The following is a 24,417-nucleotide window of genomic DNA, read 5'->3' on the forward strand; positions in this document are numbered from 1 at the left end:
CTAATTGTACAGAAATTTTTTTTCATATTGGTAAATGGTAATGTATGTTTTTAAATTAAGAAGAAGTAAATTTATAATTTAGGTTTTAAAAGTTGTAGACTTCTATATTGAAGTCTATTAAACCGAATAAATTAACCTAACCGAAATTTAAACCGAAAGTAAACCGGAAATAACTTCCCTTAACCAAGAGAAACTGCCTATAACCGGGTAAATTTACCTAGACCCCGCAAAATTAGTAACCTTAACCGAAAAAAACTTACCCGGACCGTACGGAATTACCAGACTATATAAACGAATTTTACAGATCCCGTTAAAAAAAAAACCGTCGAAAGTTCGTGTAAAAAAAAAAAAGTCGAAGGCGATTTCTGTTTCTCTGCTCCGGCGCCGCCGACATACAGAACCGCCGCCGATAAACTCGTTCAGGCAAGTTTTCTTTCCTCAACCACACCCCCATGCTTCCCTACTCCTCCGTATTCATCACCTTTCCGTTTTCGTAACCCCCAGTTTCCAGATCTAAAATTAGGGTTTTTTTTTTTTTTGCAGATCTCCTTCGCCGTTGGAGGTTAACGTCATTTCCTGCCTCAAAACGGTTAGTAGATGTTGTTCCGAAGTTATATACTTAGCAATTCTTAAATTTCTTCTTCCTGTAAATTTTTCCGTCGGGTTTGACTTAGGTTTTTTTCCCAGATCTGGTTGTATTTTCTCGACGCCAGCTTCATCTAATAAAGGCGGTCAACACTATAAACTTTGTAGATTCCATTTCGATGATTTGTTTTAGTAGACTTCATATACTGCATTTATTATGTATTGATTGCTTTGGTTGGGTTCTGTAGACTGCATATGCAGTATTTATGATGTTTTGATTACTTCATGTAGATTCCGTTGACTTAATATACTGTTTTTTTTATGTTAAGATTGCTTCGGTTGGCTTCAGTAGACTTCTCGACTCGGATTGTACTTAGAATGTGAAAGTAGACTTCATTTTGTGAAAGTAGACTTTATTTTGTGAAAGTAGACTTCATTTTGTGAAAGCAGACTTTATTTTGTGAAAGTAGACTTCATTTTGTGAAAGTAGACTTCATTTTGTGAAAGTAGACTTCATTTTGATTAAATAGACTTCATTTTAATAAAGTAGACTTCATTTTGAAAAAGTAGACTTCATTTTGAAAATGTAGACTTCATTTTGAAAATGTAGACTTCATTTTGAAAATGTAGACTTCATTCGTGTATAGTTTCAAACCGTTACTAGTTTTTCTCATTAGAGCTTTATTACCGTTGATGCAGAAATCTGTGTTAGATAATGGTAGCCTCTGAATTCCCTAGAAGACTGTACACCAAAGGGTTTGAGCCAGCCCCAGATAAAAGCATCGGCTATTATGCTGATGATTATAGGCTGGTCTCTGCACTAAAGTCAGCTCTACAAGAGGATGAATGGGAAGAGATTTACGAGTCACCATTGGTGTCTTTTTAAAGTTCTACGACTTGGATTTTGGTTGGGCTTCTAGGCTGGTGCACCACATACTGACCTTTCAGATAGTTTGCAAGCTGAGGTACGAGATATGGAGCCTGATTGGTACCACTCCAGTTCGATTTTCATTGCATGAGTTTGAGGAGATCACCGGACTCAACTGCGGGTACGTGGATGACTTAGCTTTAACTGATCTTGCGCTTGTCGATGACATGCGTGCATTTTGGGAACTAATGGGGGTCGATGCCGAGTCGGGCCCAAGCACTACCAAAATTATCGAAGCCTGTTCCAACTGCTCATCATGGTCTCGGGATGATAGGCTGCGGTTGGGTTATCTTGGGATCTACGCTGGTTTCATAGTGGCAACGAGACCTGACTCATCCACAAATGTCAACCATGCCAGACTAGTGATGGATCTCGAAGGTTTTAAGGAGTTTCCATGGGGAAGAATTGCTTTTCAGCATTTGATCAAGTCTGTTAAGGAGAAAGATCTCAGCAAAAACATTCATATAGAAGGATTTGTGCAAGCTCTTCAAGTGTGGGTGTACTATGCTCTACCGGATTTTGCTGCTGAATTTGGCGAACCATTGCCAAATGTTACTGAAGAACCTCTTTTGCTGGCTTACAAAGGATCAAGAGGATGAAAGAACGTCAAAGCCAACATGCTAAAACAGGTACTGTATTAGTGTAGTAGACTTCTATGTACTAATGAATTTTCAAAGTAGACTTCAGAAGTAGACTTCATGTGTAGACTTCTATATGTACCATTAATAGTGTTAGACATTCAGAAGTAGACTTCTATGTTAGACTTCAGGAGTAGACTTCATACGTAGTTTTCCGAGGCTTCATATGGCTAGTAATCCATTTACTTATTGTGTTTTTCCAGGCTCGCATATAGTGCTGCGTGGCTAAGGACTTGGCGGATATGTTTCCCGTGTGGGATGATGACAAACAGGATCCAGATATTGTCAAGATTGTCAATGCACTCCATGACCCCAATTTCAAGTTCTCAAAAAACCATTGGCCTTTGGAAGGTGTTTTGGGTGCACACATCGTCAAGGCAGAAGACGAAAAGAGGAGCCTTTCCCTCAGATGAATCAAGTCGCAAGAGACCCTGCACAGCCTCTGTCTCTGCCGCATCATTCGTTGGTGATGAAGGGGCCGGAGTTGTCGCTACTATGAAAGGGCACTTCGACCAATGCTTCAAAAGCTTTTCAACCAAGATGCTGAATGGTCTCGGTAGCTGTGAAAAGCAGATCAAACGTCTCACCGAGAAGGTTGAATCTGTAGAGCGTGCGGTAGAAGAGTTGACTACAGGGTCGGCGAAGCACACTGAGGAAGAGGTTAAAGACAATGTAGAGCCAACCCAGCAGCAGGGCACTGGATCCAAGAAGCATGAAGGGGTTAGTACCAAAAACCCTCCGCCTATACGAAAACATTACATGCGCACAAGATCACACAAAGTTAGGAACACTTAATACTAATGTCATTTGAATTCGAACATGTTTACTAGTGTTATGTACCATGTGAGATTATTTACTTATGTTTTCAAAACTAATTGTTTACAATTTTCAGACTATGATAAAACATGTTACTAAATTATAGCATTGGTGTACTCATTTGTATATTCATGCCTGTTTCTGACAATAAAACTGTAGAGTAATTGATATAAAGATGATGCTCCGATGAAAGATAATGTCAACGTTGGTGCTTGTGAGAGTGTTAACGCCCTCGGGGATGCAAAAGGAAATAAGGCTGCCGTGAAGGAAGAAGAGGCCCCATAGATGAAGGAAGAAGAGGCCCCATAGCCTAGTTTTTGTGAAATTGACCCGAAGACGTGTGATGTTGACTTCGACGCGGTTGCACTAGCCAAAAATGCCAAAGCCAGAGAAGCGGCTCAGATAGTTGCCCAAACAACGAGTGCCAGACACCGCCAGCTGGCTGCGATACAGAAGAGTCCGTTTTTAGGAAACAGCACCGCAAATGCCATCATTCCATCGTCGGCATCTCACTCCGGCCGTGTCCGTGGATATGATCCTTTTGATCAAACCGGTGTCAAGGCGAAGCATATCACTCTAATGAACTTTATCAAATCAAACCCGTAAGTAGACTTCTATACGTATGTAAGTAGACTTCCTCATAGTATTATTTCCTATCTAACTCTTTCACTTATACAGTGCCTATCCAAAACGCCCAAGACACTCTTCAATCGAGTGGTATTACATTTTCCGGACACCGACGAAATGGCTAGCTGATACGGTTAGTGTTTACTTTCTCATATTAGACTTCATGTTTAGAATTCATACGTAGACTTCTATAATAGACTTCGTTTTCAGAATTTAGACTTCGTTTGCAGACTTCACTCATGTCTTATTTTCACCAATGTGCAGCACATGGAAGCTTACATTAACCTACTCAGGCTGCGATTATCCAAGCATCCAGAGTGTTTTGTATCCGACCGGATTTGCTTCCTCAACTCCATGTTTGCTACTGTTTGGAGGCGTGACTACAAAGACTTCAAAAACTCTGAACCGAATGCACATGGGTCTGGCAAACTTCTACCGCCTGGAGCATATTCGTATTACACTGGCGAATTACCTATCTACTGCCAACCTAAGAAGACGTGGGCATACGATGTCGACTATTTGTACTTCATGTTGCACATTAGGGAGGACCATTGGGTAGTTATATGGGTCTCATTTGTGTCGAGGCATATCACGATATGGGATAGCCATGCGAGAACCAAATATGCATATGACGAACAAATTGCCGAAGCTGTGGAGCCTCTTGCGGTTATGATACCCTACCTTCTTCAGACCTGTGCACCTGACGATGACAAGTGGAAATTCCCCTACACGCCATTCACCCATTCGCGAGTACCAGGTACGGAGATACCTCAAAACATTCAGAGTGGTGATTGCGGAGTGTACTGCCTGAAGTATATCGAGTGTCATGCATTGGATTTGCCATTTCCTCCGGAACTTTGCGATAAAAACATTCGAAAAATCAGGGAGAAAATGGCTGCAGAGCTCTTTGACGAAACAGGTTGTAGGGGCCATGATAAGCTAGATGCAACCGGGCTGGATGTCTATGATAGGAAAGCTTAGTGTTTCCGTTCTTAAAACTAACTTTGATTTTTATGGCAACTTTTGGGCTACTTGCATAAATGACCTTCAATGTGATTGGAGGTCATTTTAGCAATTGGTAGATGATAGGTGTGGAAGTTTTTTGGCCACCTATCTTATAATTAACTTGCCAAATATGTTGTATTTTCGTTTAGGATATTGTACTCAAACTGAAGTCTACGACTGAAGTCTTTGACTGAAGTCTACTAATTTGTAATTGTAATTGTACTGAAGTGTACTAAGTCTATTAACATGTTAGTATTTCTAATTTTCAATTTCACCCTTACAACTGATTAAGTTCTGTAAAATATTATTGAACATGCGGAAAAGAGTATACGGAAAAGTGTATACGGAAAAAGTGTACACCGATAGTGTACACGGAAAAAGTTTTGTTAAAATAAGAATTATAAGTCTACAAACGAAGTCTACAAACGAAGTCTACCATAGTCATGTAAACATAAAGTAAACCCAAAAAAACATAAAACATGGAGTCAACTAATTTTACCGCGGCCATTCATTTGCAAATCCAGGAATTGTTTTCCAGAATATGGCACATTCCAACTTCCAGAAACAAGGACTGCAGAGTTTGTCACCATATGAGTCGACGAGGCTTTCATCATCCATCCAGTGCTGGTTTGGCAGATTCATACAAGCACAACTCCTTGATTGTGCCTTATCAAAAACATGGAAGACCGGTTCGTGAAATGCGTCAGGCTTCTTATAAGTGGTCGGACACCTGTTTATGTGCTGCATAGTCTTCCTCATCTTCGTTGCCTCTGCCGGAACTATACCACGAATGTGGTTAAATACATCATGGCTACCATCCATGGTTAAAGAGAACATAACCATGGAGTAAGCAGCCATTAAGCATCCTCCATTTAATGACACATTTATTAAGTCAAATCCTTCTTGGATGCTATCTTCATAGAAGATTAGAGAAACGGCTCGTAGGTATTGCGCTGTAGGATTTCTATACTCCAAACAGTGCCGAAAGAAAGCGTCAACCCTCCCATGTTGATCCCAGACCCATGGAATCGTCAGAGTTATTAGATCAACGGCTCTTAAAAAACCCTCTTCATTAGAAATGTCATTTAGATGTTTGGAGAAAACCCTTGCTTTGCAGAGCCCACGGTAGGAACGAGAAGTGATTTTTAAGAGGATATCCCACAGAATGTCGGAAGGGAGAGAGTTAAAGTTTATCTGGTTCAACATCTTCAAAGGGTCTGGAATGAGACTATAATTCGTCTAAACCCGAGAATTTATAAGCAGAAATACAGTACACAAACAGGTACAACGGTTATATGCACCGTTAAATTCGTTAAAGCAGTTACATATATGAAGTCGTTTCAAACATAACCGTAAACAAAATATCACATACACAGTAGACTTCGACAGTAGACTTCCCCAATAGACTTCCCTAGTTGACTTCCATAGCAGACTTCTTTGCTTTGTCTTCCTATTCTGGAGCCTTCTTGTTATTTTCCTGGTGAATCTTTGACGGCTAAGTATATTAATTAGTGCGTAACATATAATTAATATGCACTCTGCTTAACGCAATCAAGCTTGAAACTTGTCTATCATTGGTGACATGCATTGGAGGTGTATCTGGAGCCATAGTTTGCAATATTGATACTGGTAGCGCGTAGGTTAACTCGATGATCTCAGTCTTCTTGCCCAAGTTATAATCATCTCGCACCATCTCAGTAAGCTGCCCCAAGGTGCAACCATCGTTCAAAAACCACATTCTTCCACCTTTGCCCATGTCAACAACAAAATGCCATGAATTCTCCTCAATCTTCCACTCACCGTACACAACTGGAATTTGAGCCATTCTCTGAAAAAATAAGCATATAAACCATATTAGCAAACACTGCATAGAGACGTTTTGTATCAAGAGTAGACTTCACTACGAAGTCTACTTTGATAAGTTAAGTACCTTAAAAATCGAAACTTCTGATTCAACAATAAATATCCAATAAAACGAAATAAAATTCACTAGGTAGTTCAATCACTTACTAAAAAACAATTCTAAACCAAAAAAATTGAAAAATAATTTATAAATTTGCTTAAAATGCGTTTTTACAAAAACGTCAAAAAGTAGACTTCTAAAGCAGACTTCGCATGTAGACTGGAGGAGAAGTCTACTTTTATAAGCTAAGTACCTTAAAAATCTAAACTTCTGATTCAACAATAAATATCCAATGAAATGAGATAAAATTCACTGGGTAGTTCAATCACTTACTAAGAAGGAATTCTAAACCAAAAAATTTGAAAATAGTTTATACATTTGCTTAAAACGCGTTTTAAAAAAAACATAGGAAAGTAGACTTCTAAATCAGACTTCAAATGTAGACTGGAGGAGAAGTCTACTTTTTCATTGAAAAGTCTATTAATGAAGTCTACTAAAAAAATGTCATTTTTGTAATTGACCAATCTGTTGACTTTTCCTCCGGTAGACTTCAGGAGTAGACTTCAGTCAAAAAATGTTACTTTAGCATTTGACCGATGCATTGACTAACACATTAGACTTCTATTGTAGATTTCATGTAAGAGTAGACTTCTCTGACAGTCTACTTTTGAAGTCTACTTTTTAAATAGAAGTCTACGGAACAAAGTAGGTTATTTTTGCAATTGATTTTTTTTAGTAGACTTCACAATGAAGTCTACTCGAAAAAGGATTCCTTCTAAGTTTGACCGAACACCATAAGTAGACTTCAAAAAGAAGTCTACAAAATGTAGACTTCTTTGTGAAGTCTACTGAAGTTTTTTGGAATTTTTTTAATTTTTAATTTTTGAAAAACAGAAGTCAAACACTAAAATGACCTATACGTTTTTGGTCAAACCACAAAAGTAACTTAAAAGTAGACTTCGTATGTAGACGTAAACAGTAGACTTCATAACGAAGTCTACATCTAAAAGTCAAAATATGGTCAACTACAAAAATAACCTCTTTTCTTTTGTAGACTTCTAAAGCCTTCAAATGAAGTCTACTAAGTTTTTTTTCGTTATCAAAGGATATCGAGTAGACTTCTAGTGAGGTTTAATGAAATCTACTTTTTAAAACTCAATTGCAAAAATGACCTTATGTTGACTCATAGACTTCAGTATAGTTCACGAGAAGTCTACTTTCGCGATATAAAAACTGAAATGTGGAGAAATTGAAGTGCGAGGATTACCTTTAACAAAATTGAGCTCGCCTAAGTTTCTCTTATCCACCTAGAACTCAGGATTTCACCGAAATTAAACAACCCAGGTGTCGAGTAACCAGAATTCACCGAAAAAGCATGGCGCGAAACATTGTAACTTTGCCCAGATGTTTTGGAGAAGAAATTATGAAAGAATGAGCAAGGTTATGAGTGAATGAGCTTAGATATTTGTTTTATTACAGCTTTAAAATTGGTTGAGAAGCATTTATTCCATTTTCATGGTTGTTCATGGTGGTTGAAGAAATTGAAACGATGGCATTCTTGTAATTAAAAGGTCTTTAGAAGGTCTAAAAAGACTTTAGCCAATTAAAGAAAAATCGAAATAATAGATGAATAATGACATTTTCGTTAATAGTTTAAGTGGGAAGGATAAAAATGGGAGAAAATGGCAAAAGTTGGAGAGAGAAAAAAAAGAGGTTAGTTTGGTATTTGACTTTGAAATATGGGTTAAATCTGAAACTCTCCCATTAAACATTTGAAGTAATTTAACTTTTAATAAGATTTTAGATGATTCTTTTAATGATTTTTTGAAAGTTGTCATGATAATTTGGTTTAATATTCTCAGAAATTCCACATACAACCATGAGATTTGAGATTTTATAATTTTAACTATAAAACTCCTCCAAATTTTTTGAAATCATTAAAATATTAGTCCTTAAAAAACATTTTGAATAACAATAGTTCCATGAGACATTTACAAGTTTTATATCAAATACACTTGATTTTAGAATATTTTTACAAATTCATGTTTAAATCTTCATATATATGGAAGTAGGTGAACTCTCTCCATAATTTGTCATATCAGCAATTGAGAAGTTGACACATGTCATTTCATATAATTATCAAATTTTAAATTTTAAAATAAATAGCCCAAAATTAATTAATACTATTAATTTTAACATAATTTCTTTTTAATTTTTGTCTCATGTATTTATTTATATTCATAACTAATAAATTATATTAAAATTAAATCTTTCCACATTCTTAATAAAAATAAATAAACAACATTTCTAACAATTTGGTATTTTTCTAAGATATTTTTAAAAAATTAATTTAATATTTTTTTCCAACTTATCTTCATCATAACCACCTTTTTTTGCTTGTTCTATGAAAGAATATAAAGATGTATTGTTTTTTATTTTTCATTCAAAGATTTTGCAGTTGTTATGGGTCAAATATGGTATTATTATAGATGCATTTCATTGTGAAACATGGAATGGTTCCTGCAAAATCATGGTGATTGTGCGTGTCAAAAATATGAAAGCTGGTAATTATATGTTTTCAGAAAATCAACCAAAAAAATATAGCTTTTATCTATGTCTTTTTTACTTATATTATGTTTATGATTTCTAGAATAGTAGAATAATTTTCTTACTTACCCTACTTCCAATCCTAAAAAAAGTATTTGTTTGATAAAGATAAACAATCACTCAAACTATTATATTCTTATAATTAACTATACATCAACACAAACATATTTTTAAAAGTATTGTGAAACAAAACATGCGTGTATGCGCGAGTACAAGCATAATATATATGAAAAGAGGTGAACTCTTCTCATCCTTCTGCCATATCAGCAATATTAATGAATTTAGAGATGACATGTGATTACTTCCATTAAATTATTAGTTTTAAATATTTAAAAAATATGAAGAGTTTATTTATTTTTATATTAATATAACAAAATTAAATCATTTTCTTTATCTCTTATAAAAATATATATATATTTGGTTCAGATATATCGTAAGCTATGATATAAAAAATGAATGGATTCATTTTACCGAAAGTGAAAAACATAATTTGACAATGATAGTTGCAGAGGAATAAAACGCAACTTTGCAGGTTTTAAAGAGCTCTTGATAGATGACTTGGCAACATATTTTTAGGAGAAGAACGATAAATATAATTTGTTAGTGGTGACAACAGAAAATATAAAGAATACAAATAAACATTTGTGTGTGTTGCGGTGTTTTTTTTAATATACTTATGAATCAAATAAAAAAATGAAAAAATTAGAAATAAATATGAGAAAATAAGAGTATGTTTGATTAGTGTGACTTTATTTTTTATTTCATATAATTAAATATCAATGTGTGATATGATCTTACTCAAATCAAGATAGTATTATAAATTTTATAATAGAAAATACATAATTTTTATATTTACAAAATAATATATTATATAGAAAATATTTTATATCATATAAAATGAGATTGTTTTTTATGATGAAAACTCTGCGCGTATGCGCGGTATCAGTCTAGTAACATATGATTTGTCATATTAGTTCAATTCACTTCAAATGCTCAGTTCAATACACCTTACTCCCTTTTGTATTTTTAACGAAAAAAACTCCTCTAAATCTTTTGAATTCATTACTCAGTTCAGTACATCAACTTGTTGACTCTCTTTGATATTTAGTTAACTATGGTTTAAATTTTAATAAATGCATAATTTCACTCTTGAATATATGTATGTATGATACAAAAAAGGTTGCAAAGTTACTTAAAAGTTTTGTTTGAAATTGCGCTAAGCGCTAATCGGGCTTAAAACAAAAGAGAGATGGGAAATAAATTATAGGAATGGGAGAATACTTTTAAGTTTGCAAATGTTTTAAATTAATCTGACTCACGGTCACGGAGGGTTCTTGATGTCACCAATACAGGCTTGAAAATATATTATTTTAGCCGTGGCGTGGTGATACGTACTGGTTTGCTACAAACAAGTATTAGGAAACACCCGAAAAAGGAGACGACCCGTTTTTCTTGGTCTGTTTTGATTTCACAAGAGAGAGTTTTGGATATCGTTTGCCTCTGCCTCTTGAGTGGTGTCTTGAAGATACTGTGAGTCTATCTAGTGTTAGAGAATAGCAGCTTGCCATACAAAAGTTACAAACAACTTGTGTGCTCTTATGTTCCAAGTTTACGCCAACTTAATTAGTCTATTGTGCAGTATAATCTATTTTCTTGTTTGTCTTCTCTTTTGCCATGTTCTTTGAACAATATTTTTTATACATTAAATATGGTTCTGTTTGAGTAGGTAGGTTCATGGCAAAGTTTCTGTTTTTTTTTTTCCATTTCATTTGTTAATTTCCTTGGTCTATAGAGAACAGAGCATTTGTATAAAGGCATTTGCAAATATAATAGTACAGTCACTATCTTGCAGGTAAACTCTGATTAAATAGTAACACAACTATGGTTTAAATTATATTAATGAAAATTAACAGAAAGACAAGTCTTTAATTAATGAAAAAAAAAACCCAGACCCTTCGTCTCTCTCCTTTCGTCATCTCCTTTTCCTTGCAGCTTAGATTCAACTGATAGCGTACATTCTTTCAACTTTCATGTTAATCTAAAACAAAATGAAAAAAAATTCCAGTTCTTGTTCTTTTAGGAAAACAAATCTCTCAATCCTTTTTTTTTCAAGATAAAAAATAATCTCTTAGTTCTTGTTTAAAGTCTTTGTTCTTAATCCTTGTTTCTTGGAGAACAATAAACAACAACTTAGGAAGACGAGGAACCATCAGTTTCTTCTGAGATTGTTTTTTTCTCTGGAATTTCGCTTTGTTAATGTCTTCTTCTTCTTCTTCGGTGTCTTGCAATTGGCGCTATGACGTCTTCCCGAGCTTCAGAGGTGAAGATATCCGCAAAACATTCGTTAGCCACTTTCTAACGGAGCTGGATCGTAAATTTATCAGTGCTTTCAAAGACAACAAGATCAAGAAAGGTCAAACGCTCGATCCCGTGCTTAAAGAGGCGATTAAAGATTCGAGGATCGCCATCGTCATCTTCACTGAAAACTACGCATCTTCTGCCTGGTGCCTAAACGAGATGCTGAAGATAGTGAAATGCAAGAAAAAGTTGGGTCAACTTGTGATACCGGTTTTCTACCGTTTAGATCCTTCTCATGTAAGAAAACAGTCCGGAGACTTTGGAAAAATCTTTGAAGAGACATGCAGATGCAACGACAAAACAGAGGATGAGATAAAGTTATGGAGGACAGCGTTGACCGATGTAGCAAATCAGGTCGGATTTGATTCTCGGAATTGGTATGACTTTGCTGAACCTTTTTCTTTTGAAATAGAGTTTTTGGGCCAAAATCTGTAATCCTCACAAGTCCGAAACCACAACATGTTATATTCTTTTTGAACATACTGTATGTTTTACTAGTTGAGATTTGACTATTCTCATACTTTGTTGTTTCTCTCTTATTGTTAGGGAAAATGATGCAAAACTGGTTGAAGATATGGTCAGTAATATTTTGGAGAAACTAACAACTCCATCTAAGGATTTTGAGAACATTGTTGGAATCGAAGATCATTTTGTAAAGATGAGTGCATTGTTGGACTTGAAATCTGAAGGAGTGAAGACGGTTGGGATTTGGGGTCCCTCAGGGATTGGCAAGACTACCATTGCAAGAGCTCTATATAATCGACTCTCTCATCAGTTCCAAGGTAGGATTTTCATAGACATGCGTTTCATATCCGAGAGTATCAAAGATTACAGCAAAGGCAACCCGAGAGACTACAACATGAAGTTGCACTTGCAAGAAAATTTCCTATCTAAAATATTAGACAAAGAGGGCATGACGGCTCAACACTTGGGTACCGTGGGAGACAAGCTAAAGCACCAAAGAGTTCTTATCTTTATCGATGATTTGGATGATCAAGTTGTGTTAGATGCCCTGGCAGGTGCAGATGAATGGTTTGGTCCTGGGAGCAGAATCATTGCGATTTCAAAAGATAAGCATATTCTAAGAGCCCATGGGATTACATGTATCTATGAGGTTGGTCTCCCATCTGAAAAAGTAGCTCTTCAGATGTTTTGTCAATCTGCTTTCAAGCAAAACTCTCCGCCTGATCGTTTCTTGGAGCTCGCTTCCAAAGTTGCTGTGAAAGCAGGTCGTCTTCCTTTGGGTCTTCACGTTCTTGGCGCGTCTTTGCGTGGGAGAGACGATAAGTCTATGGTGGATATTATGTCAAGTAGCCTGAAAGGTCTAGACACGAGTATTAAGAAAACACTAAGCATCAGCTACGAAGGATTAGAAAGAAAAGAATACAAAGCAATGTTTCGTCACATCGCATGCTTCTTTAACGGCTATGAAATCAATTCCATCAAGTTGATGCTTTCAGATAGTGAGTTGAATGTTGATGCTTGTCTCGAAATTCTAGTTGATAAGTCCCTCATACGCGTATTATCATCTGCGGGGAATAATACGAATATCGTGGAGATGCACTGTCTGGTTCAAGAAATGGGTAAAGAAATTGTTCGTGCACAGTCCGACAACCCTGGAAATCGGGAATATCTAATGGATTCAAAGGACATTTGCGATGTACTTCGAGGCTGCACCGTAAGATTTCTCTTACTCTTTCCATAACTAGATCTGCCTATGAGTTTGAATGGTGCTCTCTTTTTAATACACAATATGATTCTTGCATATTTTTTTCAGGGTACTGAAAAGGTTATAGGTATATCATTGGATTTATGCGAAGTTGACAAGGTGCGGATAGATGACAAAGCTTTTAAACGGATGTTTAATCTCCGTTTCCTAAATTTCTATAAAAAAACGTTGGAGTGGACGAAAGAAGTTAAATGGCAATTACCAAAAAGATTCAAATATTTTCCAGACGAACTCAAACTACTTAGTTGGCCGGGATTTCCAATGGAATCCATGCCTAGTGATTTTTGTCCTGAGTATCTCGTGGAACTTAGATTGCCCAACAGCAAGCTTAAGAAGCTATGGAAAGGAGTCAAGGTAAGTTTCGATAGATTAATTATCAGAATGTATAGTTAACTCAAGTAATTAGAAAATTGATAGTACTTGATAGAAATTGATCATTGGTATTGGTCTCTATGCATATAATCTCTATATTCATATATATATATATATATATATATATCATAATCTAATACCAAAGTCCAATCGTTAAACCAAAATCAATCACATCTTATTTGGACTAAACCGAAATGATAATCTTTAATCCATGAATTCCACATTTAATTTGTTCACATATCTCCAACAATATTTCGATCTAAAACATTGAATATTACTAGTAACTCAACTAATAAGTGTTGCTAGCTATTATTACTACTAGTATGGTTTTTTATGACAATCATTTCAATTGATGTGTGAATTTCTCTATATACTTATTTTGGTTCAGACGCTTACATGCCTCAAGGATATGGATTTGTCGGAATCTAAACACCTGGAAAAGATACCAGATCTTTCGACCGCAACCAATCTTGAGACATTGAATCTTCACGGTTGTTCAAGTTTGGTGGAGCTTCCTTCCTCTATTCAGAATCTCAATAAACTGACGGATTTGAACATGGCTGGATGCACAAAACTGGAGTCTTTTCCAAATGCCAACCTGGAATCTCTCATTCACCTCGTTCTCACTGGATGCTCACAGTTGAAGGTTTTCCCTGATATCTCAAGTAAAGTCGAGTCTATCATTGCAAACAAGACCTCTTTCGAAATATTCCCTTCTCCATTGCGTCTTGAGAATCTCATTGAACTTCGCATGGAGCAAATCTTGAGCGAGAGGTTGTGGGATGGAGTTCAGGTATGACACTGATCAATTACTAGTTTTTAAAAACATATCAAAACGTCGTATCAATTTTCTTTTTTTTGGGGGGTCAAAATCAAGTCATATATATTTCAAAGACTAGAAACTTGTATAAAGCTAAACTCCATCACCTTGGTTCTTTTTCATTTATTTTTCAGCCTCTTACAAGCCTCAGGAAAATACTGTTGTCGGGATCTGAAAACTTGAAAGAAATCCCGGATCTTTCAATGGCAAAGAGTCTCAAGACACTAAATCTCAATGGTTGCTCGAGTTTGGTGGAGATAACGCTTTCTTCGTTTCAAAATCTCAATAAACTCACGGATTTGAACATGGCTGGATGCACAAAGTTGGAGTCTCTTCCAAGCGGTATCAACCTCGAATCTTTGTATCGCCTCAATCTCAACGGATGCTCCAAGTTGAAGAGTTTTCCAGATATCTCAAGCAACATCTCAACACTCTACCTAAACCAAACAGCAATCGAAGAAGTTCCTCAAAGGATCGAAAACTACTTAAGCCTCGAATCCCTGGAAATGTGGGAATGCAAAGAGCTAAAATGCATCTCATCAAGAATCTTCGAGCTTGAAAATCTTGTGGAGGTTTTCTTCTCAGATTGTGAGCAACTGGATGAAGTTACATGGCCTCAGAAAGCACAAGACACCAATAATACTACTGGCTCTAACTTGTCATTGATCAGTTTCACCAATTGCTTCAACTCAAATCAAGAAGCCTTCATCCAAAATTCAGCTTCAAATTATCTCATCTTACCAGGTGAAGTGCCTCCATATTTCACTCACCGATCGAGCAGTAGCTCCATCACCTTCCCTCTGCATCCTTCTTATCTCTCTCAACAGTCTTTCTTGGAGTTCAAGGCTTGTGTCGTTTTTTCTGATCTTGTCATTTCTGATGGATCAGAGACGCTTGGCTTTATAGACATTGAGGTACAGTGTCGGTTTAGAGACAAGAACGGGAACTACTTTGAGCTTGCTAAACCAAGAGAATTGTCCTTGCATCTGAAATATAATCATCAGCTTATATTTGATTGTCATTTCCCTCTAAGCCAAGAGTGTGATCAAGTTGAGATAAACTTTAATCTGCCTAGTAATAGAGTCAAACTGAAAGAATGTGGTCTGCGACTCTCAGATGACTATACTCAGATTGAAGTCGATGGCTAAAAAAGGGCCAAAACTCTCGAGACAGCCACCGCTTTGAGGAGCCTCTCTGGTGAAGAAAATAAAGATTGTCAATTCTCTGTTTTTTTTTTTAACCTAATTGTGTCAATTCTATGTTGTATCCAAAGTTGAGTATAATCTATTTTGGGAAAGCCTTCATCCAATATTATCTTCCAGACGATTTGGGTTGTTTTTACTTTCACTTTTTTTGGATTCAAAGGTGTCTTCTCCATCTTACTTCAACCTCTATGGCTCTATGCAACTCCTTTGATATAATCCACAACAAACCAACACTTTAATAAAATTACAAAAAAAAGAACAAAAACACTCTAGAACATCTAGAGTGCAACAAGACTAATTAAATGTGACAAAAACACAACGAAAAGCAAGATAGAACACAAAGAAAATGATGAAAATATGAAACTCAATTTATGGTAAAATCCACGATCAAATAGATTTCAAACGTATTTTCAAAAGGGAAATGAGTCACAACTCACAAGTGGGACATATACCACATTTTTAACCTTTTTAATTGTTGTAATAGCGGATTCCAAAGTAAATAATCTACAATATTCTGTTTTAATAATCTCTATTTGTTATTAAGAAATAAGATTCATACAGCACAAATTATGTAGATCTGCAATATATTCATCTCTTAAATTTAAGATTTTGTTTTATGTTTCATATACATAAGAGATATCATAAATGAAAAGTATTATGCATTGCATAAGACGAATATTAATCTACACAGAAGACGAATTCTAATTCTAAACTACGCAGAACAAAACAAAAAAAAATATTAATGTAAGACAAAACATATTCTAAATTTCTAACTGGTGTAGGCCATATATAAAAAAGCAGAATGTGAATTCTAACTTCGTAAAACATTTAAGTAAGGCGGAAGAGACGGAAGACCTATTATACATTTCATAAAGCATAAACCAAAATATTTTTTCAGTAACATTTTATAAAAAAAACGTGAATCAATTGTTTTTCATTTACATCATTCCATTTTCTGTTTGGATTACCATCAAAAATATGTATTTACAATAGATTAGATATTTACAATATTTAATTGAGCACAGTTGAATCATTGATATAACTTAAAAGTAAGTTAAATATCGAAATGTTTTCTACAAAGATATGGTAAAATATCATTTTTGAAATGAAATTTTTTTATCTTGGTCATAAATTCAAAACGAAATGAGATATTATAGCTTCCAAATTACAACGAATATCAGATATTTAAATCTAAATCCAGAGTGTTCTATCATGATATCCAAATTGTTATATTATAAGAATTTAAATATATCTATCAAGCCACTACTCTTATAAATATTGGAAATTTTGCTACTATTGAAAATATTGGATAGTTTACTAATCCACATCACACAAACGGAGTAATAGGTTAGAAAAAAAAATAGATAGGTTTCAACGACCCTAGAAAAAGATAAGTTATAAGTAATAACGCAAAGGTGGGAATAAAATATTTTTTTTATAAGTTACAACTACAAGTTAGGAATCTCTAAACTTAAGTTATCCTAAAAAAATAAATTTTATTTTATAAGTTATTACATAAAATATTGTTATAAATAAGAAAAAATAATATAATTATCTTTCAAATTTTTAAAAATATATATATAAAAAGTCTTTATTATTTTATTTTAATTTTTATCATATTTTAGTATTATAATATTTTAAATAATAATCAATATATATGTGTATATATATATTCAATAAAAATATATTCAAAATTTGCAATACTTTTTATTATAATCTGTATTATTGTATTTGAATATATATCAAAGCAAAAGTTAAAAAATATTAAATTTAAGGTTGTAAAAACAAAATAAAAATTAAGTATGTTTTTAGTATCATGCGAAATAGGTTAAATAAATAATTTGGTCTGGTTTAACAACTCTATTTAGAATAATTAGTTAAATATATTATAATATTTATAAATATCCAAACTAATGCTAAAAAATTACTCCACCAGTAGGTTCAATCCTAGTAAAATACTATTTTGTTTGAAGACAGCGAGGTCAAGTGGTCAACTAGGCATTATCACAAACTCTCCGTACTGATTTGAGGTTTAAATTTTGTTACTCCTAAGAATATCAAAAAATGAACAATAGGGTTGGACGAAATATCATTTAAAGTCAATTGAATCTGTTTTTGTTTTAATTCAAATTAAGAATTCTGATAACTGTAATTTTATAGAGCAAGAAAAATATTAAAATTAAGTATGTTAAAAACGAACTAAATTATAAATATTAAATTTTAAAAGTCCATTCTGATATATATATATATGTATATATATATATATACATATATGTTTATACATTTATTTATACAGATAATTAACATATATATAATCATTCTATCTATATAAACTATAAATTTTCAAAAAAATATGTAAATATATTGTCTCAATAATATCATATACACATGCCGGAAAGAAAATAATAAAACAATTTACTAATAGATGATTTCAAAACGAAATTTACCTCTAATTTATCTTATTAATTCAATTTGTTTGTGTTATATAATTGAATTATATCTAAAAATTTACATTCACACTGTAGAATAGTATGCTCGATAAACAAAACAGAACCGCATAACCCAAAAAAATCTTGTCTTAGTAAAGACAGAAAAAATAAAACAAATCCGTTTAGTTTAATCAAGATATAAAATGAAAGAAATTATTTTTCACGTTAGATAAAAATATATGTTAAAAATAATATATCTCAAATATAATTTTTAAATTAATATAGTATCATAGTTCCAAGTACTTCCAACAGTATTGATTTATATAGTTTTTACTATATAAAAATAGATGGAAACAAATAATTGAACAACGCATCACATCGAACGGATTAATAGGGGTTAAGATAATAGAAAGGTTACAAACTTACAACTACAAGTTAGGGATAAAAATACTATTTTGTATAATAAATAATAAAAATGTACTACTCTTTTGATCATGAGAGAGTATCATTTGACTATAACATCCCATCAATCTTTCTCCGGTCGATCAAATCAGTTACCAATAAAAAGGTCATATAGAAGAAATTGAACATAGAGCCGAAGAGAAAGAGAGAGAGAGAGAGAGAGAGAGAGAGAGAGAGAGAGAGAGAGAGAGAGAGAGAGAGAGAGAGATCTGAGAGAAAGAAAGATCGATTGCCAATGGCAAATAAGCCACTGAAGATAGTTGCAGACGCTTTAAGGAACTGGAGTCCATCGTGAATTCACCGAGTCCTGGTGTGCCTCTAAAGCAGTTCTCTGATGCTTGTTCTCACTTCTCGAACCTGTTTGGCGTCCTTGAAATAGCCTTCAAGTATGTCAAGATAAACTTCGTTCGTCAGGTATGTTAGTTTGGTTGAGGAGAGTAGTGAATTGATTTATGAATACTATACATACAGGAGACTGATATTATGGACTTTGTTTTTCTTTTTTCGATTTAGTTAATTATGTTCCTAATATAAAGACTCTTATTGAGAGATGTTGAGAGGTTAAACGAATTGGTAGTGGACTGGTGGTATCTTGAATAGTTGAATAGTTTAATAGTGTTGCTCTTTAGGTTTAGATTAGGCACTGATTCCTTTTATTGTTTGTGGCTTTTTTATTGTAATATTTGTGAATGTATTACGCCTATATTTTTGGGAGGTATACAATATGAACTGAAACTGAATCGTGAGTCAAGATTGAGATTCGACTTTCGAAAGATCATACATATTTGTCAATATCTCAATTTAAGAAACCTATATATATATATATATCTATATATATACATATGTATAGTGTTACTATTGGTATCTATTTTAATATAGAAAATTTAGGATATATATAGTTAGTTATACATACATAAGTGAATGTTTCTTGTAATATTTTTCTTATGAGTCTATAATGCAATCTTTTCATAACATGTTTGTGTTCCTTCTCTCAGCGAATTTATATATACACTAATGAAGATTTATTTGATATTTCTTTTCATTGGAAATCATTCATCGTGTATTACTCATGTAAATGACCATATATACATGTATTGATGTATACAATTGTATAGTGCTCTGTCGTACAAATAGCGCTAGCTAATGTATTTTAAAACTTTGGATTTGGGTTTATTTTTCTTGACGAGAGTCAAAACAAAATTTCTCAGGTTGATGAATTTGCCAAAGCATCGAGCACAACATCCACATTACAAGCAATGGTTGAAAAAGATATTGAGGCAGGCCAAGCAAAGAAATATGAGAGTCTTACAAGAAAACTTTTGAGGCTTAAACGTGCTCTTGAAATGGCCAGGGTTCTATTTGAAGAGATAATAGCAACCCAGTAAGTGCTCTTCTAAACTCTTTTGCAAACTGTTGAGTGGAATTATGCGTTGGCAATAACGCATATGTTATGGAGGTTCGAAAAAAACGCATCTTATGAGTTTCCGATCAAAATTGTTTTGAGGTTCTTAAATTTATGGTGGGTTAAAATGCTTTTGAACAGACCTGATAGCTCCCTAAAGGATGCAGTGTTTAAGGCTTACAGTCAAGTGTTAGCTCCCCACCATGGGCATGCTCTTCAGGAATCTGCTAGTTCAGGATTTGTCTTTCTCCCCTCAAGGGCTGAGCTACTGCTCATGATCAATGAAACTGGTGAGTCAATGAATTCTCTTAGAATAGGAATCACGTACACATTGAAAACAAAAATAAGACGTATAGTATATAATATTGAACAACTATATCACTTGGTTTTGAAACGGCAATGAACCTTAACTTGGTATTCTGCTGATCTAAAAATGTGATTTGATTCGAGTAGGGTTAAAAGATGCATCATCTTAAGAAATATAGTGTTAAGAATATCACATCATATTGCACATAAAAAAAAAAACAAATATGACATCATATATAAAATAAAATTATGTCAAAAAAAAAAAATCTTCAAACTTCAAAGTGTTAGAAACTCATTCCTTGAAACTAAAAAAAAGGTTTGAACTTTTTTCACTATTGTCAATTAATTTTAAATTCAAAGTCCATGAGAATTAATATAACAATATAGTTTGTCACTTTTCTTTTAAAACATTGTACCCTCCTATTTTTACCGTCAATATCCTCCATCCTCCAAGTTCAGTCAGGGAAAAATGCCATATTATTTTATGTCCGTTTTTAGGCCTCTAGTAACTCCATGCCAGCATAAAAATGCCATAATTGGTACATCCCAAAATTTCCCTATCCCCAGTAAGCCCCACTAAATTAGTCTAGTGACTAAAAGTGGTCGGCGGGTTTTCGTGTTGTTATTTGTTGGGAAAAATATTCAGTTGTCTTCAATACGTTTTTGAGGCTGCAAGTCGCGCACTATACATTTTAACGATATTCTTATTTATTTATGACTTTTTTTACAGAGGAGACAGCTAAGGTACACATGCAAAGCTATGTTACTGCATCGAAATCAGTAACTGAGTATCTTGATAAATTCTATCAGTCCAAGAACCTTGATATCGATTTCCCTTAAAATTTCCCCTCTTGTTATCACGCTTTGACGGTCTCTGTTTCTATCAATCCATGCATGTAATAAATATTACAGCCAAAAACTGGATTATTTCATGTATTATTTCGGTTACGTCCGAGAAAACAATTAAATAAATGTCAAAGCATTTTTTTAGGTGTGCGTTGGGTACTTTTTTCTGAATTAAGTTCCTAATTAATTTTACAGGTGCATCTGCATCTTATCCTTAATTAGTTTGAGTTTTGAAATCAATAGCATTCCTCGTTATTACTTATTAGCCATTGTTTTTAGCACTGTCTAAACTACAGTTGTAAAACCGTCACTAATAAAATTAATTTTTTTTTAATTAAAATTAAATTTTGTCATCATATATATGATCTGATTCGTAAGATGATGAACCATTTTGACTAGGTATTGGCTCGATGTACCACAGCGTTCCCTAAAAATATAAATTGTTTCTTATGGTATCTAGAATTTATGATATTACGTACGTACTATCTTTTGCGAGCTTTACCTAAACCCTTGTAATATAAAAATACCTCTCATAGTATCAATGAGCATGCAAGCTGTTCTCCTAAACTTAAGCAGTTATTCTTTTTCGTCTTTACCAATATCTGACTAAGAATACACCTCCACATTTACGATGATTCCAACATGCTAAATTGCTAATGTTGATGCTAATGTCAATGACTTCCATGGTTATGTCCATTAGCAACAAGTCTCGAAACACTCAATCTCAATGCATGGTTGCTCAAGCTTGATGAGCTAACAATTTCTTCGATTCAGAATCCCAATAATCTGACGACCTTGGAAATGATAGGATGCTGCATGTCAATAATCTTCCAGCTTGGCATCAATCTGAATTATCTATATCGCCTCAATCTCAATGGACTCAGACTAATAGAATGCGGTTTAAAATGCCGATGAGTGTACACCAGAACTCATCTGGTACTCTGAATATTCTCTGTGAATGTAAAAAGTAAAAACTTGTTTATTGGTGGAATATCAATGGAAAACTAATCGTATGATGTTTTTTTTTTTTGTAAAATGTATTTTCATAACCCGGACCTACTGTTAGCTTTTTCATAATTCATGTTTGCGAATAAGTAAGATGGTCTTACTAGTTACTACCAAGTTCAATATGCTCGAAAAACGAAAAACGTATCGCATGATATTAGTCTTAGGACAACTCAAGAATATATTAAATTGCTCAGCAAGGTACCATCGTCATTGGTTTCCTCTATAAACTTCGACTAAGAGGTACTTTTAACTCTGGAACCTATTAAATATGCATATAGTTACGTCTTCCACACACCACACATATTTTTTTATATTTTTTAAACAAAAAAAGCTAAGAAATCTTGAAACTTTATACGGATGCTTATGAATTGAATATTTATGTGTATCTGTGATACAAAGTTGCTTAAAATAAAAGAAAGATGGGAAAGAAATACTGTAAAATGAATCAAAGAATATTTAAGTTTGCAAATGTTTTAAATTAACTGATTCGTATCATTTTTTAAAAAAAAAAATATTGAAGTGTGCCCTCTGAGTGAAGCAAACTATGATTCTTTGTAAGAAAATCAACAGAAATCACCTTTACAACCTGCAAGAACAAGAATTAAATCGCCTTTAAGAATAAAGAAAAACCAAACAGCCTTAACCAAGAAAAGCACCATCAACTTAAACTTTCTTAAACCTATATAACATCCCACAACCAAAATTATAAAGATCCAAATTAAAAACATATATATATACCTGTATATATATATTTCTGTAATTTTTTTCTGGTTTCCAGTGACCGGGAAAGAAATGGCGGCACAGCAGATGAAACCGGTGGCCTCTTTGCTTCTAGTCCTGAATTTCTGCATGTACGCTATTGTTCTCGGGATTGGAGCATGGTCCATGAACAAAGCCATCAGCCATGGATTCCTTATTGGTATATATGATTGTTTTAGTTTCCTTTTTTATGCCTTATTGGTGTAAGTTCTTGGTCGATTTAGTCTAGAAATTATAATTATAGTTCCTTTCATCATTATAGTGTCGGACTATAAAACTGGAAAAAGTTATGCATGCAAGCAATTTTTAAACTACTAAAACTGCATGATACAAAGGATGTGTGCTTTATATATGAAGCAAAATTAAGGTTCAACTTAATGCCATACTATATGATATTTCATTAGAGATTGCCTTTTATTATAGCATGAAAATCTATAGATTAAAGCAATTAATGTAGTTTTAAAAAAAAGTTTAATGTATTTTTTTTGGTATTACTGTATAGTATTTTTGAAAAGAGATTATTATATGTCTATACTACTAATTTGCTAGATAAATGGTTAATCATGATTCCTGGTTCTAACTGATTAATCGCCTGTCTAAAGTGATTGTTTTAGATAAATCAGTGTTTATCTAGTTTCCATAAAGTATTTATAAATTTTTAATTTTTCCAAAAAAACTCAAGGTGCGGATTATAGTCTTCCGGCTCATTTCTCGCCAATATATTTTCCGATGGGAAATGCGGCTACTGGATTCTTCGTGATGTTCGCTTTGATTGCCGGAGTTGCTGGAGCTGCCTCGGTTATAGCTGGCGCCAGTCATCTACAGTCATGGACTACGGCAAGTCTTCCGGCAGCTGTCTCTGCAGCTACCATTGCTTGGTCGCTCACACTTTTAGCCATGGGGTAAGACAACAAAACAAAATGTGTGATTTATTAAAATTCAACAATTTTTATATCATTCTATAGATTATAACAAAATTTACATAATTCATTGTTCTTGTCCAGATTTGGGTGCAAGGAAATTGAACTTGGAATGAGAAATGCTCGTCTGGTGAGTATTATCACAAATTGTCCTTCGATTAGATTCATTGATATAAAATTTGTCTATATCTATATATGCATACAAGTACATAAGTGAGTAACATGAGATGTAAAATCTTACAAAAGAAAGGTTGTATTTTGAATTTGGTTGTCAATTAATGTATAGAGGATATGGTATTAGTAATTTAACTCACTCAAAAAAAATATAATTTAATTTAATTTCTTTGTCAGAGAACAATAGAGGCATTTCTAATAATACTTTCGGCAACTCAGCTTCTCTATATTGCTGCCATATATGGAGTCAGGAAATAAACTGAAGAAACTAATTAAGCGACACTGTTCTATTTTCTATTTGTTCTGTAATTTTTTCTTCTTTTACCAATTTGTTTATATACAATATGTGTGGTTTGGATTGTCTGATTGAACATTTGTACTATACATTTCTCTTATTTTTATGTATATATGATATTCAGCTTTTTCTAAATAGCTTTTGGGCCAACTTCTTAAAGAAACAAAATTTGAAATTCCAAAATACAAATAAATAAAGCGGAAATAGGAAGAATGAAACAAAT

The 24,417-nt window shown here is 33.7% G+C and overlaps 4 protein-coding genes across 4 annotated transcripts; all 4 read left to right on the plus strand.

Annotated features, from left to right (window-relative positions):
* Positions 1–2,412: 2,412 nt before the first annotated feature.
* Positions 2,413–4,575, plus strand: LOC18016059. The gene is made up of 4 exons (XM_024155361.1): positions 2,413–2,871; positions 3,304–3,569; positions 3,646–3,727; positions 3,859–4,575. Exons 1-4 carry the CDS (start codon positions 2,413–2,415, stop codon positions 4,573–4,575), a joined length of 1,524 nt encoding a protein of 507 aa, XP_024011129.1.
* Positions 4,576–11,365: 6,790 nt separating this feature from the next.
* On the plus strand, positions 11,366–15,536 carry LOC18016060 (disease resistance protein RPS6). Its single transcript, XM_006398282.2, has 5 exons — positions 11,366–11,844; positions 12,014–13,145; positions 13,245–13,550; positions 13,957–14,361; positions 14,523–15,536. The coding sequence occupies exons 1-5, from the start codon at positions 11,366–11,368 to the stop codon at positions 15,534–15,536; spliced, it is 3,336 nt and encodes a 1,111-aa protein (XP_006398345.1).
* Positions 15,537–18,497: 2,961 nt separating this feature from the next.
* Positions 18,498–21,032, plus strand: LOC18016061 (accelerated cell death 11). Its single transcript, XM_006398283.2, has 5 exons — positions 18,498–18,524; positions 18,761–18,898; positions 19,693–19,865; positions 20,028–20,176; positions 20,923–21,032. Exons 1-5 carry the CDS (start codon positions 18,498–18,500, stop codon positions 21,030–21,032), a joined length of 597 nt encoding a protein of 198 aa, XP_006398346.2.
* Positions 21,033–22,642: 1,610 nt separating this feature from the next.
* On the plus strand, positions 22,643–24,309 carry LOC18016062 (membrane protein PM19L). Its single transcript, XM_006398284.2, has 4 exons — positions 22,643–22,965; positions 23,488–23,707; positions 23,810–23,855; positions 24,077–24,309. The coding sequence occupies exons 1-4, from the start codon at positions 22,839–22,841 to the stop codon at positions 24,155–24,157; spliced, it is 474 nt and encodes a 157-aa protein (XP_006398347.1). The 5' UTR covers positions 22,643–22,838; the 3' UTR covers positions 24,158–24,309.
* Positions 24,310–24,417: the final 108 nt, after the last annotated feature.

Source organism: Eutrema salsugineum, unplaced genomic scaffold (assembly GCF_000478725.1).
Source record: "Eutrema salsugineum unplaced genomic scaffold, Eutsalg1_0 scaffold_20, whole genome shotgun sequence".
Lineage (NCBI taxonomy): Eukaryota > Viridiplantae > Streptophyta > Magnoliopsida > Brassicales > Brassicaceae > Eutrema > Eutrema salsugineum.

What these genes read in the sequence shown, in the direction of transcription:
- LOC18016059 (XM_024155361.1), top strand. Translation starts at nt 2,413, where the DNA reads ATGACAAACAGGATCCAGATATTGTCAAGATTGTCAATGCACTCCATG. An exon ending in GATCCAAGAAGCATGAAGGG is followed by an intron (nt 2,872 to 3,303) that starts GTTAGTACCAAA and finishes ATTGACCCGAAG; the next exon opens with ACGTGTGATGTTGACTTCGA. An exon ending in AACTTTATCAAATCAAACCC is followed by an intron (nt 3,570 to 3,645) that starts GTAAGTAGACTT and finishes TCACTTATACAG; the next exon opens with TGCCTATCCAAAACGCCCAA.
- LOC18016060 (XM_006398282.2), top strand. Translation starts at nt 11,366, where the DNA reads ATGTCTTCTTCTTCTTCTTCGGTGTCTTGCAATTGGCGCTATGACGTC. An exon ending in ATGTACTTCGAGGCTGCACC is followed by an intron (nt 13,146 to 13,244) that starts GTAAGATTTCTC and finishes TATTTTTTTCAG; the next exon opens with GGTACTGAAAAGGTTATAGG. An exon ending in AGCTATGGAAAGGAGTCAAG is followed by an intron (nt 13,551 to 13,956) that starts GTAAGTTTCGAT and finishes ATTTTGGTTCAG; the next exon opens with ACGCTTACATGCCTCAAGGA.
- LOC18016062 (XM_006398284.2), top strand. Translation starts at nt 22,839, where the DNA reads ATGGCGGCACAGCAGATGAAACCGGTGGCCTCTTTGCTTCTAGTCCTG. An exon ending in CAGCCATGGATTCCTTATTG is followed by an intron (nt 22,966 to 23,487) that starts GTATATATGATT and finishes AAAAAACTCAAG; the next exon opens with GTGCGGATTATAGTCTTCCG. An exon ending in CTCACACTTTTAGCCATGGG is followed by an intron (nt 23,708 to 23,809) that starts GTAAGACAACAA and finishes GTTCTTGTCCAG; the next exon opens with ATTTGGGTGCAAGGAAATTG.
- LOC18016061 (XM_006398283.2), top strand. Translation starts at nt 18,498, where the DNA reads ATGTACTACTCTTTTGATCATGAGAGA. An exon ending in AGATAAACTTCGTTCGTCAG is followed by an intron (nt 18,899 to 19,692) that starts GTATGTTAGTTT and finishes AAAATTTCTCAG; the next exon opens with GTTGATGAATTTGCCAAAGC. An exon ending in GAAGAGATAATAGCAACCCA is followed by an intron (nt 19,866 to 20,027) that starts GTAAGTGCTCTT and finishes GCTTTTGAACAG; the next exon opens with ACCTGATAGCTCCCTAAAGG.